General features: G+C 40.9%; 1 protein-coding gene across 11 annotated transcripts in view; it reads right to left on the minus strand.

Moving 5' to 3' along the window:
- Positions 1 to 11,943: 11,943 nt before the first annotated feature.
- Positions 11,944 to 16,451, minus strand: part of LOC129483389 (C-type lectin domain family 2 member D) — a 36,648-nt gene continuing 32,140 nt past the window's right edge. For 6 of the 11 annotated variants that reach the window (XM_063639684.1, XM_055280713.2, XM_055280709.2 and 3 more), the window contains 2 exons: positions 16,331 to 16,434; positions 11,944 to 14,525 (listed from right to left, as the gene is read on the minus strand). In XM_063639684.1, the coding sequence (XP_063495754.1) occupies positions 14,411 to 14,525; positions 16,331 to 16,434 (219 nt within the window). In that variant the 3' untranslated portion in view covers positions 11,944 to 14,410. Of the gene's footprint in view, positions 14,526 to 16,147; positions 16,230 to 16,330; positions 16,435 to 16,451 lie in introns of all 11 variants that reach the window. The other 5 variants (XM_063639681.1, XM_063639688.1, XM_063639687.1 and 2 more) reach the window with 2 other exon arrangements.

The following is a 16,451-nucleotide window of genomic DNA, read 5'->3' on the forward strand; positions in this document are numbered from 1 at the left end:
TCCTTTTTCAAACTTTCCAAGTTTCAGCCCAAATTCCAATACATTCATTTTATTTCCAGGAGTTCATTTTAAATATACTAGTATTTTAAAAATATTTTATGTTGTTATATTTTAAATACTATATAGATATGTAAATTTAAGAAACGATTTATTTAAAATTTAAATATGTATTGACTTAAATCTGATTTTTCGAAATAATATTTGAACATGCTTACTTTAAAGTCTGTGTGTGATACTGCATTTTCTAGAGCCCTTGGAATTTCTTAACCACTGCCTGTTATTTCTATTTGTAACTTTTAATGTCATCTTATCTATTTATGTACCCAGTTATTTATTTTGTGTTGTTGAGTGCTGGACTTTCGTCTTAAAAAAAAACAAACAAAAAAAAAAGTGAGGCTAGGCACAGTGGTTCACACCTGTAATCCCAGCACTTTGGGAGGCCGAGTCAGGCGGATCACCCGAGATCGGCAGTTCAAGACAGGCCTGGCCATCATGTTTTTTTTTACGAAAAAAAACAAAAATTAGCCAGGCATGGTGGCATAAACCCGTAATCCCAGCTACTCAGGAGGCTGAGACACGGGAATCGCCTAAACCTGGGAGGTGGAGGTTGCAGTGAGCTGAGAACGCACCACTGCATTCCACCCTGGGCAACAGAGCGAGACTCCATCTCAAAACAAAAGAAAAAAATATAGTAATTATTTGAAAACTAGAATCATGTTATATTCTTTGACAAGGAGGGCCTTAATGTTTCCCTCAGACTTCTTTTTATCTATGAATCCGTGATTTTTCTTTTCTTGGATCATTTAGGAAACTTGTAATTACAAATTCTTTCTCTGCTTCTTTGAAACATAAATCTTCTCCCAGCCTCTTTCCAGTTTTACAGCCCAGGAATGTCTTTCTCAAAGACCTGGGAACCAGGCTTTTGAAATGCAACCATCGAGCGAGACAGTGCCCCTATTTCCCGGCTTCTGTGGAAGCACAGGCACCTCACTTCAATGAGCTTCAATTCACAACTACCCATGACCTAATCACATTGACCAGAGTCCCCTCAACATGCTCTGGTCCTTTTCCGCCAGCTCACTCCAGTATTTAGACATCTTCCCACTTCAGCATAACTGGATTCAATTACTCTCTTCTATTACAATGGTCTTGAATAAAATCTTTCTTCCCTTTTTAGTTTGTATGATGCAATTTTTCTTTGACAAAAAAAGCACCTGCAGAAAGAATGTAAACGTGCGTCTAGAAAATCATCACAGCCATTAGCAATCTAGGATCAACTTTCCTTCGGTTTTAGTAATAGAAAGGATTTGAAGGTGATCTTCACCTCCTTCAAGAGCCAATCTACTCTTAGATTAGTCTCACTCCTAGGGCAGTGTTTTTCTACCTGGGATGGGGTAATTTTATCCCTCAAAGGGTATTTAGCAATGTCTAGACATATTTGTGATTGTTCAACTTGGTGAAGGGTCAGTGTCAGGGTAGGTGAGATGGGGGAAGAGCCTGGCTACTGGCATCTACGAGATGAAAGTAAAGGATGCTCCTAAACATCTTATGATGTGCTGAACAGCAAGAAAGAATAATATGACTCAAAGTGCCAATAATGTCAAGATCGGAAGATTTTGTGTGGGGTGCAGCTTTTGGTGAACTAACTAGAACTATTATTTTTTTCACCCCACTCCTACCTGGAGACTGGAATTACTCTAGCACCGAAGACTGCCAAGAGCCCCGCTTGGCTCCTTAGCTTTTCCATCTGTAAGATTTTCTGTTGGAAAAGCAGCTCTTATTTCTGGGTTTCAGTTTTCTCTTGGATTTGTATTGTTTTATTTTTCAATAGCATGTAATTTCACTGATGCCTTTATGATGGTTTCAGGCCGAGTGCAGTGGCTCGTGCCTGTAATCCCAGCACTTTGGGAGGCCAAGGTGGGAGGATTGCTTGAGCCCAGGAGTTTGAGGCTGCAGTGAGCTGTGATTGCGCCAGTGTACTTGAGCGTGCGTGACAGAGTGAGACCCAGTCTAAAAAATTAAATTAAATTAAATTAAATTAACGATTTGAAACATTTTGTCTAGACTTTCAAATTGTCCTCGGTGGAAAGAGGGTTGGTATTACCCAGCAAGGGATTATCTACACTTCTCATAATAGCCAAATAAAATAACTTGAAGTCTCATTCTGCCTTTAAAAACATATTTTTCTGAATAATCCTGAGAATTCTCAGAGGGTACTTAAAAACTTGTTTGTGACTTATTAATCCTCTCTCTTAACTGTTGCTCCAGTCTGCTCCACTGGTCACATCTTATTGATTTATAGCTGGTTCTATATGATGTGGTCTTCAACGCACACTACTTTGCTAAGTTTTAGCACTCTTACTCCCTGTCTTATCCAAAGCACCAAAATAGTAAACGTAACAAAAGTGTGTACCAGATGGTGGCAATTACAGTAAGGATGATTAAAATATGACAGTAATTATAACCAATATCTCTATAGTGTTTCTATATGCCAGACACTAAATGTTTTACATATAAGTCATGTAATCTCCAAAACGGCCCTGTGACTTAGATCTAATATCTCATTTAATATGTAACAAAACCAAGTCACAAATAATTGCTTTACTGGAAGGCTTTAAATTTGCTTCATACCCAGGCAATCTGACACTTTGGAAAAACATGACATATTTTGACACATAAAAATATAGAACGTTGGATGGGAATGGTGGCTCATGCCTGTAATCCCAGCACTTTGGGAGGCCAAGGCGAGTGGATCACCTGAGGTCAGGAGTTTGAGACCAACCTGGCCAACATGGTGAAACCCCACCTCTACTAAAAATACAAAAATTAGCCAGGCGTGGTGGCGGGTGCTTGTAATCCCAGCTACTCGAGAGGCTGAGGCAAGAGAATCACTTCAACCCAGCAGGTGAAGGTTGCAGTGAGCCGAGATCCTGCCACTGCACTCCAGCCTGGGCGACAGAGAGAGACTGTCTCAAATTATATATATATTTAAAGCCGAATGCCTGGTTTCATTTTTGTTAAAGTTTATGGCAACTTCAATCACACAGGGCCCCCTACTGGCAGAACACCTCCTTTTCTTCCAGCTTGCACTGTTGCTAAAGCTTGCCTACTCACCTCCAGACTATTTAAATTCATCTACTCTTTCCATAGTTTCTGAGGGCGTTTGTCAAAAACACCAGGGATAATTGTTTAACTTCCGGAGGCAGCAATATAATAAAAACTAAGACAAAGAGCTGATGAAAACTTAAAAAAAAAAAAAACTGGAAATGAGATGTATATAGTAGGCTTCAAAATCTCCAACATATTTATTGGAATCTCGAAGGTCGTGCAGAAGCACAGGGCAGTGTGAATGTACAGGGCTGTATACAGGTTCAGGAGTTACCTGAGAAGAACCTAAGCTCTCACCTCTGGCTGACCTTGAAGCTCAGGCTGTGCAGGAAGTGAAGGAACAGCACAGCGAACTGCTTGCTGAGGGTCCAGGGTGTGCCCCCACGTGCACACAAAGTCTCTCAGCGAAGAATGGGAGAGTGAGAGTTTTCAAACTCATCAATCAGTTTAAAAAGACAGGCAACAACAAATGTTTAAGTGAGAAAAAGACTACAGAAGTAATTTCACAGAAAAAGGACACCAAAATGGCAAAAAAGCTTATCAAAACACTCAAATTTGTCATCAGAGAAATGAAAAAACTTAAAGGAGTCACTACACACCAACTAGAATATCTAAAATTTTTAAAGAAATAAACAGAAATAAAATCTGAGAATACCAGAAGTTGGTGAGAATTTAGATCAACTGAAACGTTCATAAACTTCTGCAGGAAGTTCAAATTGATAACCATCTTAATTTGGTCATCTCTACTAAAGCTGCACATCAGCACACTCCGTGAACCAGGAATTCTACTCACCCGTTAATAGAAACAAACATGTATGTGCACCCAAAGACAGGAATAAATATTCATAGTAGTTTTATTCATAATAGCCCTGAATTGGAATCAGATGTCCATCAACTATAAAATAGATAAATGTTGCAGCATCCATACAAGAAGCACTATACTCGTTATATGTGCAAAAATACAAACAAATATCAGAAACCTACTGACAAGCAAAGAAGCCAAATACAAATGATCACAAGATTGTGTGATTCCATTTGTATGAAGTTTTTTAAAACCCTAGAATGACAAAGAGAAACCAGCCTAACACAAATTGCTGCAAAACCTGAAAATACTTCTTCACCGCCCATTTCAGTGTGGTTAGACCACTGATTCATCATCTCTGTTTCTTAGTAAAACTAAATGCTTATTTATGTCAATGTAACATCTTATTTCAAGTGGCGCTTCCTCTCTGATGCAACTATGGGCTGCAGTAAAATCTCATGCATGCTCTGTTGGGGCATTTTTGTTTTGTATATCAATTGTCGGTAAATTACTTACTTATTGACATACTAGAAAATCAGCTCCCTGAAGGGAGGACATCATTTTTAATCTTAACTTCCAGTTTCAGGGAAAGCAATATAGTTTAACCATTGTATTTATACGCTTTTTGGTGTCAAGTAATCTGGTTTCAAATTTCTGCTCAACGCCTATCCTTCTGTGTGAGTTTGAGTGAAGTACCTTGTTTTCCTCATCAGCAATTAGGGATAATAAAGGTGCCTAGCTCCTACAGTTGTGATACCAGAAGACTTAAATGAGCTAATACCTGAAACACACAATGTTCTTAGTAAATGTTAGTTTTTAGCTAATCAAATCATCAAACTACATTTATAAGTTTAGTGTAAATTAAGATTGCTACTTTCATATGAATATTTTCACATAAATTAAGACAAATTCAATATAAATCTTATAAATTTTGTATGAAATTTCATAAAAATTAATCTATTAATACAAATCTAACCCAATGTTTCTCTGAATGGAAACTTTTTGGCATGTATGTATCAAGTGGCCTTGAAAACTCATTAATATTCTAAATTAGGTTGCTCTTTAAGAAAACTAAATAAAACATTAAAAGTAATATATCTGATTTTTTCTCTCATAGATGTGAATTTTTTTGTTTTAATTTTCAAACTAACAAAGGCTACCTAAAAATTCAATAGGGCACTTTCAGGTACATTTGTAATATTCAATAGATGTATTTGTTTCTGCTTTCTCTAAAATCTCAGTAAAAGTTATATTAATAAAAATATTTAATAGAATAAAAAATGATTGGGAGCAACTAGGCATAGATGAGAAATGTCTACAAAGCTTGGAATATGTTAAGTAACTTAGGCCATAGGTCCCTGGATGCTAAAGCATCAGAAACCCTAGGCACCACAGACTCTATGGTGGCTCCCATCATCCCTGTGTTCTGGTCTTCAAGCCCTTGTGTGATCTCCTCTCCTTGAATGTGGATAGGACTTGGGATTTGCCTCTAATCAATAAAATACAGCAAAGGTAATGGTATATGCATGATTACATGAATGTAATGTAATGTGCCTAAGATTATAATAACTGTCTGCCAGAGGGGACTCTTTTCATGGCTAGCTTTGAGAAAGCAAGGTGCCATGTCGGGAAAGTCCTTACAGCAAGAAACTGAGGGCTACCTCTGGCTAGTAGCCATCAAGAAACTCAGGCCCTCAGTTGATGGCCCACAAGGAAGTGAATGCTGCCAGCAACCATGTGAGCCTAGAAGCAGATCCTTCCCCAGATGAGCCTCAGATGAGATGAGAGCCACAGCCAACACCTTCACTGCAGCCTTGTGGGTGTCTGAAGCGTAGCGCCTACCCAAGCCATGCCTAGACTCCTGGCATACAGAAATTATGAGATAACAAATGTGCATTGTTTTAAACCACAAAGCTTAAGGTAATTTGTTATTTAGCAATAAAAAACTAATACTGTATGGGTTCAATATGGGGGAAAACTGGAGAATTAGTAGAAAATATATACAAGGAGCCCCTTGAACAATCAAACTGCAACCCTGTATGTCTACTGAAGATTGGAAGTTTATTGCCTGGCATTACTGAACCAAAAGGAGCCTGAATTCAGAGGAGGAGTCTCTAGGCAAGGCTAAGGGAGGAAGTGACTTATTAAAGACAGAGGAATTAACTGAAATTCTGAATAACAGACGTGCCTTTGAGAGGTGACAGCTTGCTGGCAGTCCTCACAGCCCTTGCTCGTTCTCGATGCCTCCTCTGCCTGGGCTCCCACTTTGGCGGCACTTGAGGAGCCCTTCAGCCCACCGCTGCACTGTGGGAACCCCTTTCTTTTTTTTTTTTTTTTTTTTTTGAGACAGAGTCTTGCTGTCACCCAGGCTGGAGTGCAGTGGCGCGATCTCGGCTCACTGCAAGCTCCGCCTCCCGGGTTCACGCCATTCTCCTGCCTCAGCCTCTCCGAGTAGCTGGGACTACAGGCGCCCGCCACCACGCCCGGCTAATTTTTTTTTTTGTATTTTTAGTAGAGACGGGGTTTCACCGTGGTCTCGATCTCCTGACCTCGTGATCCGCCCGCCTCGGCCTCCCAAAGTGCTGGGATTACAAGCGTGAGCCACCGCGCCCGGCCAGGAACCCCTTTCTAGGCTGGCCAAGGCTGGAGCCGGCTCCCTCGGCTTGCAGGGAGGTGGGGAGGGAGAGGCGCGAGCGGGAACCCCGGCTGCGCGCGGCGCTTGCGGGCCGGCTGGAGTTCCGGGCGGAGGTGGGCTTGGCGGGCCCTGCCCTCGGAGCAGCCGGCCGCCGGCCCTGCCCGCCCCGGGCAATGAGGGACTTAGCACCCGGGCCAGAGGCTGCGGAGGGTGTACTGGGTCCCCCAGCAGTGCCAGCCCACCGGCGCTACGCTGGATTTGTCGCTGGGCCTTAGCTGCCTTCCCGCGGGGCAGGGCTCGGGACCTGCAGCCCACCATGCCTGAGCCTCCCACTCCCTCCGTGGGCTCCTGTGCCGCCGGAACCTCCCCGGTGAGCGCCGCCCCCTGCTCCGCGGCGCCCAGTCCCTTCGACCACCCAAGGGCTGAGGACTGCGGGCGCAAGGCGTGCGGGACTGGCAGGCAGCTCCACCTGCAGCCCCGGTGCCGGATCCACTGGGTGAAGCCAGCTGGGCTCCTGAGTCTGGTGGAGATGTGGAGAACCTTTATGTCTAGCTCAGGGATTGTAAACACACCAATCAGCACCCTGTGTCTAGCTCAGGGTTTGTGAATGCACCAATGGACACTGTGTATCTAGCTACTCTGGTGGGGCCTTGGAGAACCTTTGTGTGGACACTCTGTATCTAGCTAATCTGATGGGGACTTGGAGAGCTTTTATGTCTAGGTCAGGGATTGTAAACGCACCAATCAGTGCCCTGTCAAAACAGACCACTCGGCTCTACCAATCAGCAGGACGTGGGTGGGGCCAGATAAGAGAATAAAAGCAGGCTGCCCAAGCCAGCAGTGGCAACCGCTCCGGTCTCCTTCCACGCTGTGAAAGGTTTGTTCTTTTGCTCTTTGCAGTAAATCTTGCTACTGCTCACTGTTTGGGTCCACACTGGTTTTATGAGCTGTAACACTCACCGTGAAGATCTTCGGCTTAAGTGAAGCCCGCGGGGCTACGAGGCCACCGGGAGGAAGGAACAACTCCAGACGTGCCACCTTAAGAGTTGTAACACTCACGGCAAAGGTCTGCAGCTTCACTCCTGAGCCAGGGAGACCACGAACCCACCAGAAGGAAGAAACTCCGAACGCATCCGAACATCAGAAGGAACAAACTGCAGACGCGTCCCCTTAAGAGCTGTAACACTCACCGTGAGGGTGCGTGGCTTCATTCTTGAAGTCAGTGAGACCAAGAACCCACCAATTCCAGACACTTTGATCTCTCCTAATTGACCTCAGTATCTTCGACAATCAAGCTTAAGGCACCCAAGAAGAAAGTCGGAGAATTTCTCTTTCCAAAAACTGATCTGCTTCCTAATAAAGACCTCCAAATACTGAGATTAAGAAAAAATAAATAACTTCTGCCTGAACGTCCAGTGTTGTCCACCGATCCCAGACACAGAAATTCCCTTCGCTTATTTAATACCTCAGTCTTGCATACTGTTACACATCTACAGACTCCTAGATATTTAGAAAAATGTTCAATAAAAGTAAGAGATCAGGCTGGGCCCGATGGCTCACACCTGAATCCCAGCGCTATGGGGGGCTGAGGCAGGCAGATCACCTGAGGCCAGGAGTTCGAGACCAGCCTGGCCAACATGGTGAAACCCCATCCCCACTAAACATACAAAGAAATTAGCTGGGTGGGGTGGCATGTGCTTGTAATCCTAGCTGCTTGGGAGGCTGAGGCGGGAGAATCGCTTGACTTGAACCTGGGGGGTGGAGGTTGCAGTGAGCTGAGATTGTGCCATGGCACTCCACCCTGGGCAACACGGCAGAACTCCGTCTCAAAAAAAAAAAAAAAAGTAGAGATCACAAGTACATATAAGATGAAGTTCAAATTAGAATTGAAGATAACCACCATAACATGCTTTAAGCAAAGACCACAACATCAAGGCATCTGTGAACATAAATCATAATATCCAGCATCTAATCAGGAATTACCCAACATGCCAAGAAACAAAATATGAACAATAACAAGTAACTGTGTAAATTTTTAAAAACTATCATGAAGTGACAGAAATGAAGAAAAAAGCATACAAAAATGTTAAAACACTTCTATGATTGCATTTAGTATTGGCTATGTAAGCACATTCTTCTTTTCAAACTAAATATAGAAAAACTTTCCTTTTCAAAAATTTAACGACACAAACCACTACTGAAAACATATACATAAACATGAAGCCCCTCTATTAAGAGAAATATACTTCTATGCAATTATTGTCTTTATCTTCACCTCCAAGATCTCAAAATTACGTGTCTGTGTCTAAGTCAGATTTGGATATGACTTGTGGTCCATCAATACACATGTAAATTTTAATTTAAACATGTCTAACACAGAGAGAAAATATAATAGGATAATCTTTGTTAAAAAAAATGTATAACACATATAGGCCAGGCACGGTGGCTCACGCCTGTAATCCCAGCACTTTGGGAGGCTGAGGCGGGTGGATCACGATGTCGGGAGATCGAGACCATCCTGGCTAACATGGTGAAACCCCGTCTCTACTAAAAATACAAAAAATTAGCTGGGCGAGGTGGCGGGCACCTGTAGTCCCAGCTACCCAGGAGGCTGAGGCAGGAGAATGGCGTGAACTCGGGAGGCGGAGCGTGCAGTAAGCCGAGATGGTGCCACTGCACTCCAGGCTGGGTGACAGAGCGAGACTCCATTTAAAATATTAAAATATATATATAGATATATCTCGCATATAAAAGAACTGTGTAAAAATAAACTTTAGTGATTTTAAATTCATTAACTAAGTCTTCATGCTGTACATAACAAGGACTCGTTGCCCTGATGCTGCAGAAACCCCATAGCAGTCCAAGCAATTATGTCAGAGAGACAACCTACTGCATATATTCTAAGACAGGTTTTCCCCCAGTGCTAATGTTTTGGAATTGGAAACGTCTTATCAATGACTTGCAGTAGTTTAATTGGCAACTTTATTTTTGCTTTCTAATTGATATTAATCTTACACCTTATAATTGAAAGGACCTTACATTCAATGAAAGAAGTAAATATTTATCTTGTTTAAGCTAGTTTTGCTTCTCAGTCACCTACAGCTGAATTCACTTAGCTTTCTTGCATGAATTACCTTTGTACTATGTTAAAAACAACCAGTTGACTATATTTGCCTAGATCTATTTTGAGCCTTCTTTTCAGTTTCACTCATCTATCAAACTCTTCTGAGCACTGCCTTCCTTGTTAGACTCTTTTTCTGACATCACCCAAGACATTACGTTATCTCAGATTTCATGATTACTTTATGTCCTTTAGTCATTGAGTCAGTCTCAATTAATATCCAATAGCAGCTAATGATTGTCTGTCAAATGGTGTGTACCAGGTGGCCCCATTCCGAAATTTTCTGGTCCGAAATCCCCAAGGTAACCACTGGGAGGCACTCAGGAGCTGTTGCCATAAGCTCCAGTCTGCATTCGTGGGAGTGACAGACACTTGTAAAATCCTATTTGAGTCGAGATGATAAAGGTCCAAAGGCACTGAGAGAGCTACCTGTTTTTGCAGTTTAGATAGCCCTGCCTTTGTTTAGGTTCCCACTTGTACACTGCTTTCTTTCAGGTAATCTCATGGAAAGGAGCGGGCCAGCTGTAGAGCCTGTGTTCTCCAAAATCTAAGAAGACCAACCAAACTCTGGGCTTCTAGTTTGGTCCTAGGGGTGAGTAGCAGCAGAGATTTTTTGTTTTTTGTTTCAGTTTTGTTTTTGTTTTTGTTTGTTTGCTTGCTTGCTTTTTGAAGTTACTGTTTATTTATAGATAGATTTGTAGATTTCAGTGTCTACCAAGTATCTGCCAGCCTGCTAGGCACTTTATAGATATTGTATCTAATTTTCAAAACAACCTTTTTTCTTAATATTTTAAAATACATTTTTTATTGTATATATTTAAGGTGTACAACATGATGTTTGTATAGGCTCACACACAGTGAAATGGTTACTGTAGTCAAGCAAATTAACATACTCATCATCTTACATAGTTACCATTTTGGTGTAAGTATGTGAGAACACTTATAATCTACTATCTTAGCAAATTTCCAGTATAGGATACAATATTAAACCTGTAGTCCTCAGGTTGTACAATCCATCTCCAAACTTATTCATCACGTATATTGGCAAATTTGTTCCCTTTGACCTATATCTCCCCATTTATACCACCACCCCCCAAATTATGGTAACCACCATTTTATTCTGTTTCTATGTATTCAAGTGTTTAGATTTTTTTTTAAAGGATTCCACATATAAGTGAGATAATGACGTATTTTTTTTTTTTTATGTCTGCCTTATTTCACTTAGCACAATGTCCTCCATGGTCATCCACACTGTCACAACTGGCAGGATCTCCTTTTTTAAGGCTGAATAATATTTCATTATATATATGTATATATGTATACATATATATGTACATACATGCAAGTGTATGTACGAATATGTATGTATACATATATGTACATGCATGCAAATATATGTACGAATATGTATATATGTATACATATATGCAAGTGCATGTACGAATATATAGATGCAAGCATGTACATATATCTGTGCATACATGTGTGTATACACATATGTTTACATATACATATATTCATATATATCATACATATATATGTGTATATACACATACATGCATAGATAGGTAGTTGAAAATTTGCCATAAAGACTTACATTGTTAGACTTACATTTTTATAAATTCATTCTAAATAATGTGTGCAGAATAGACTATGGGGATGAGGAGATAGGCAACAAGGACACTGGTCAAGAGCCTATCACAATAATCAGGTGAGAAATGAAAATGGCTTAGTTTGGGTTGGCAGCTATTTTTAAGGTAGATACATCTTTACCTTAAAAGTAAGCTAAAGGGTCTTGCTATGTTGCCCAAGCTGGTCTTAAACTGGCCTCAAAAGGTAGAGAATATCTGGATATACTCCAAATTCATCTAGATGTATTGGATAGGTAATATGAAATGAAAATCAACTAGTAGGATGTATTTGATAATGATAATACTGAGGGAGAAGCTTGTATGAAGTAAACACTAGGTTTTCAGCTTAAGTCATGTTAAGTGTAAAGTGCCTATTAACTATCATTGTAGGAATGTCAGGAATCTAGTTAGATACTTTAGGCTGGAAGTCAGGGGAGAGGCTAGGTCTAGAGAAATAAATGTGATTGTTAGCAGCCCATAGATGAGACCAGAAGACATCGTGTAGGAAGTAAGCACAGATAAGAAGAGGTACAAGGACTGGGGTATTCCAAGCTTTAGGGGGTGGAAAAAGGAAAAGGAACCACAAAAGAAAGCTGAGAAGGACCACTGCAAAAAAAAAAAAAAAAAAAACAACAGAATAATAATCTGGGGTAGGGAGAGGGCTTATTTATTTTTTTAATTTTTTTTCACATGTTAATGATAGCTTTTAATTTTTCCTTTTAGTTATATAATTTTGCAAGTTACATTTTTCTTTACATGTTATTTACATACAAATTTAGAATTATTCCATCTTTCTTGTGAGACAAACTTTTTACCAATATAAAGTGTTCTTTTTTTTTTTTATACTTTAGGTTTTAGGGTACATGTGCACAATGTGCAGTTTTGTTACATATGTATCCATGTGCCATGTTGTTTTGCTGCACCCATTAACTCATCATTTAGCATTAGGCATGTCTCCCAATGCTGTCCCTCCCCCCTGAAGGGGAGAGGGCTTTTTTTAAAGAAAGAATTTCAAGGAGGAAGCAATCAAGTATGTGCATTTCTACTGATAGTTGAATACAGTGAAAACTAAGAAGCGGTTTTTTTTAAATAACTTGCTCTCTGAAACCAGGCAAAAGCAAAATTTTCACAGAAGCTTAATAATATGAAGTGGAAAAGCTCTAAGTAGCTTTAGTGAAGAGCAGTTAATTCCACAATCAGCTTGTTTGACCAAAGCTTTTAGATTAAGTAGCCAATGCAATTCTGAAGGTAGAAACAGAACACCAACCTTCTCTGGAACCCAGAATAAGTATAAGCCAGAAAATTACCCATTGTTTCTCTTAACAGTTCTGGCTTGAATGTGAAATGGGAAAAGTTCCCTTATCTCCTTGCAGGGTGTGGCTGGCTTCTTCAGTGCCCCCTTGCTCGAACCTCTAGGGGAGCTTACAGGCGGGCAGGCTGTGGGGCTCAGATCCCACAGCAATGTCTAGGGGTGAATGTTTGCAGCTGAAGCCCCAGTAGGCATGTGCTACAGTGTGCTCTTGTAGTTTTGCTCTTCTAGTTTAGCCACTCTAGGTGCCTTGTGTTAGTCAATTCAATTAGACCCCTGCCTTATCACAAGGACAGTGGGCTTTCTGTATCCTGAGGTTCTCGCCTTGGTGTACCGGAAGAATCAGATCACATATGGGCTTGGAGAATGAGTGGAAGGTTTTATTGAGTGGAAATAGCCACCAGCAGATGGGAGAGCCAGAAGGGAGATGGTTTTCCCCCGGTCAGGCTGCTCAGCTGCCCAGACTCTCCTCCAGCTGCCCCAGCCAAACTCCGCATTGTTCTGTCAGTCAGTGGCCTGTCAGCATGCTGGTGCCTGTCAGTGTGTTCCTCTCAATGTCCAGCCACCTATGTGTTCCTCTGCCTGTGTTCCTCCGCTGATGTGCTCCTCTTGATGTCCAGTTGCTTCGGTGTCTGCCTTGCTAGGGTCTCAGGTTTCTATAGGCACAGGATAGGGGCATGGCAGGCCAGGGTGGTCTTGGGAAATGCAACATTTGGGCAGGAAATGCCTGTTCTCAGTTAGGTCCGTGGGTGTGGAGCCCTAGCCAGGGTCCACACCCTCCTCTACCCAGCACTTCTCTTCGCCTCTTCCATATCATTTAAGGGGACCAGGTTCTTCCCTTCCTAGCACTTTCATATTATTTCCCCTCTCTGAAGAGGTGTATCTAACTGCCATGAGGATATGGACAATGACTGGTCTTAGCTGCTTCCTGCTGACACGGGGCATTGTTTTGGGGTAAACTGCTGTCGGATGCTTCCGAGAGGTCTACCTAGGGGTTCCTAGCAAAGCAGAGCTATCATCTGAGGCTCTGGTTGCCTTTTTATTTATTACAGACATTTTCAAAGTTGCCAGTGTTACTTTAATTGGACTGCCTTCGTAATTCATTGCCTCTGCTTCAACAATGTGCAATTCATCCTTTGCACCAGCCCCTAAACTGACCGTTCTTAAAGATAACTGGTGCTCATTTTCATCATTATCCACCTTAAAGTGATAATCTTTGTCTGCCTTTAGTTCACAACCGAAAAGATAGTTCTGGGGCCTCAGGGGGCTCGTGTCCATGTCCGTCGAATCTTCCATCGGGTGGCGGCACACACTTAGGTAGGAGAGAAGGCAGACGGAGATAAATGAACGCTGCTCCAGAGAACAGCCGCGCAGGACAGAATCACACCAGGGAGCCCCATACTGTTCTTGTCTCAAGATATCTGACGGTTGTATAAATAGGAGTTCCTGTACACAATCCCGCTGCCTGCCACCATGTAAGACATGACTTTGCTTCCCATTTGCCTTCTGCCATGATTGCAAGACCTCCCCAGCCATGTGGAACTATGAGTCAACTAAATCTCTTTTATTTATAAATTACTCAGTCTCGGGTATGTCATTAGAAGTGGGAGAACAGGCAATATTAGCACCATGAAAACAGGTAATATTTTACTATAATTTTGATTTGTATTTTCCCAGTTATTAGTGATATTCAGCACATTCTCATATACCTGTTGGTATAAGAAATAAATTCTTTGCTCATTTTAAAATGGAGTTATCAGTTCCAATATGCTTCTGAAGATTAGGTGGGGCTTTGCTGTAACATCTAGACATGTATATCTGATTTGGAACAAATCCACTTCCTCTCTGTGTAGTGCCTGGCACTACTGGCACCTTTGTCATTCAAATAGGCACACTCTCCTGCTCCCAGGATAGGAAACCTGCAAGAGAAGAAGCAGAATCAGCTGCCCACTGAATATTTCTTCAAAAGCAGAGAGAATGAAGATGAGAAAATGAGAAAACTAACATTGATTCAGCCTCTAAAAATAATGTTGTTTTTCCTTGTGTAGTGGTGACTAATTAGTCAGTGGGCTTTGCTTAGCAGGAGATGTTATAAATCAACTATAGGAATACTGCAAAGTCCTGAATCAAACCTATTTCATGTCTGTAAGCATAATATTCTTTCCAGTACATCCAAAGCCTTACCTGGCTGATGGGAGAAGTCTGACATCTGTTTTCTTTACAGTTTCCCAATATTTTGCTTCCTTAAATAACTGAAGACTCAGCAGCTATTTCTAAAAACCATGCTTGATTTTATTCCTCCTACTTCCCTGGTGGTTTTAGTACTGAAACTGCAGTGCTATTTAGCTGAGTTTAGATGGCTTGGCACAGATATTTTAGGTCAGCATTTGGATTATCAATTTTCCTCTTTGCTCATTGGAATCACTGTCATCTGTGATATGATTTGCTAATTGTTGAAACATGCTAGACCTTAATCATATAATATTTTACATTTCTTTAAGTGATGAGCAGTTTCCAACAACTGGTTGGTTAATAACATATTTGATCCTTAAAATATTTTGAGAGGCCAGGCATGGTGGCTCACACCTGTAATTCCAACATTTTGGGAGGCTGAGGTGGGAGGATTGCTTGAGCTCAGGAGTTCAAGATCAGCCCAGGCAGCATAGTGAGACCCCATCTCTGAAACAAAAAAAAAAGCCAAGCAAGGTGGCACACATCTGTAGTCCCAGCTACTCAGGAGGCTGAGGTGGGAGGCTCACTTGAGCCAGGGAAGTCAAGGCGTCAGTGAGCCATGATGGTACTACTGCACTCCAGCCTGGGTAACAGAGTGAGACCCTGTCTCTCAAAAATACAAACTAACAAAAAACCATTTTAAGAATTAGATAGAGAAAATGTACTACTTCCGTATTGTAAAATAAGAAATAAAAGTTAATTTATTTTAGATATTTATGAAGCAGTCACAATGTGCTAGGCAGTGTAGATTCAACAATGTATAAATCTACATGTTCTCTGGTTTCTAAAACTTACCATCCTATCCAAGGTCAAAAGCTAATGAGAAAAAACTCATTTCAAACCTGCCAATGTCCAGTCTGGGGCTCTTTTTATTAAATAAAGTTATATTTCCAATATTGATGAATGTATTATAATAAAGTAGATTTTCAAAACTGTCTCATCTCTCATTGAGCGAAATTGTGTGAATCCAATTTTTCCAGCATTATCTCAAATATTTTTAGTAATCTAAAGATCCTATAAATATACAATTGAGATTAAATTTTCTACTGTCAAACTTTACTTATTTTAAAATTTTAAAACTATTATTTTAAATAATAGGTATAATTGCTGTCACTCATAATCTTTCCCTCATACATCAAAACCTCTGTTCCTCACATCAACCCTGTGAAATCAGGAGGACAAGTGCAATTTAATTTTGTTGTGGAGGTAAGGAAAAGACTTAAAGATATTGTATGGTTTGCTCAAAATGAAAGTGTTTGAAAATGACATAGATAAGCCTGGAGCCAAGTTCACAGTCAGTCTACCTCACCATGACAGGTTTTGGATTCATTCGAGGAACTTGTGAAACATTTGCAACATACAAGTTGGCACCATCTTCTTTTATGACTAATCTTAAAATGAGAATTTTTAAAGCATGTAACTAGAGAACACTTTAGATTTAATGCAAAGTAAATTCAAATACAAATATTACTGCCAGATTTTTAGAACTTACTGTCTTGTCCATTCAGTACCATTTATCCATTTCCATGGTTGGCCTTGTTCTCTGCTCAGCCCAATCCAGTGATCAGATGGGCCTTTATATCTCAACAGGAAATTCTTTCAGAAAACAGAGA

The sequence above is a fragment of the Symphalangus syndactylus genome, chromosome 5 (genome assembly GCF_028878055.3).
Source record: "Symphalangus syndactylus isolate Jambi chromosome 5, NHGRI_mSymSyn1-v2.1_pri, whole genome shotgun sequence".
NCBI classification, from domain to species: domain Eukaryota; kingdom Metazoa; phylum Chordata; class Mammalia; order Primates; family Hylobatidae; genus Symphalangus; species Symphalangus syndactylus.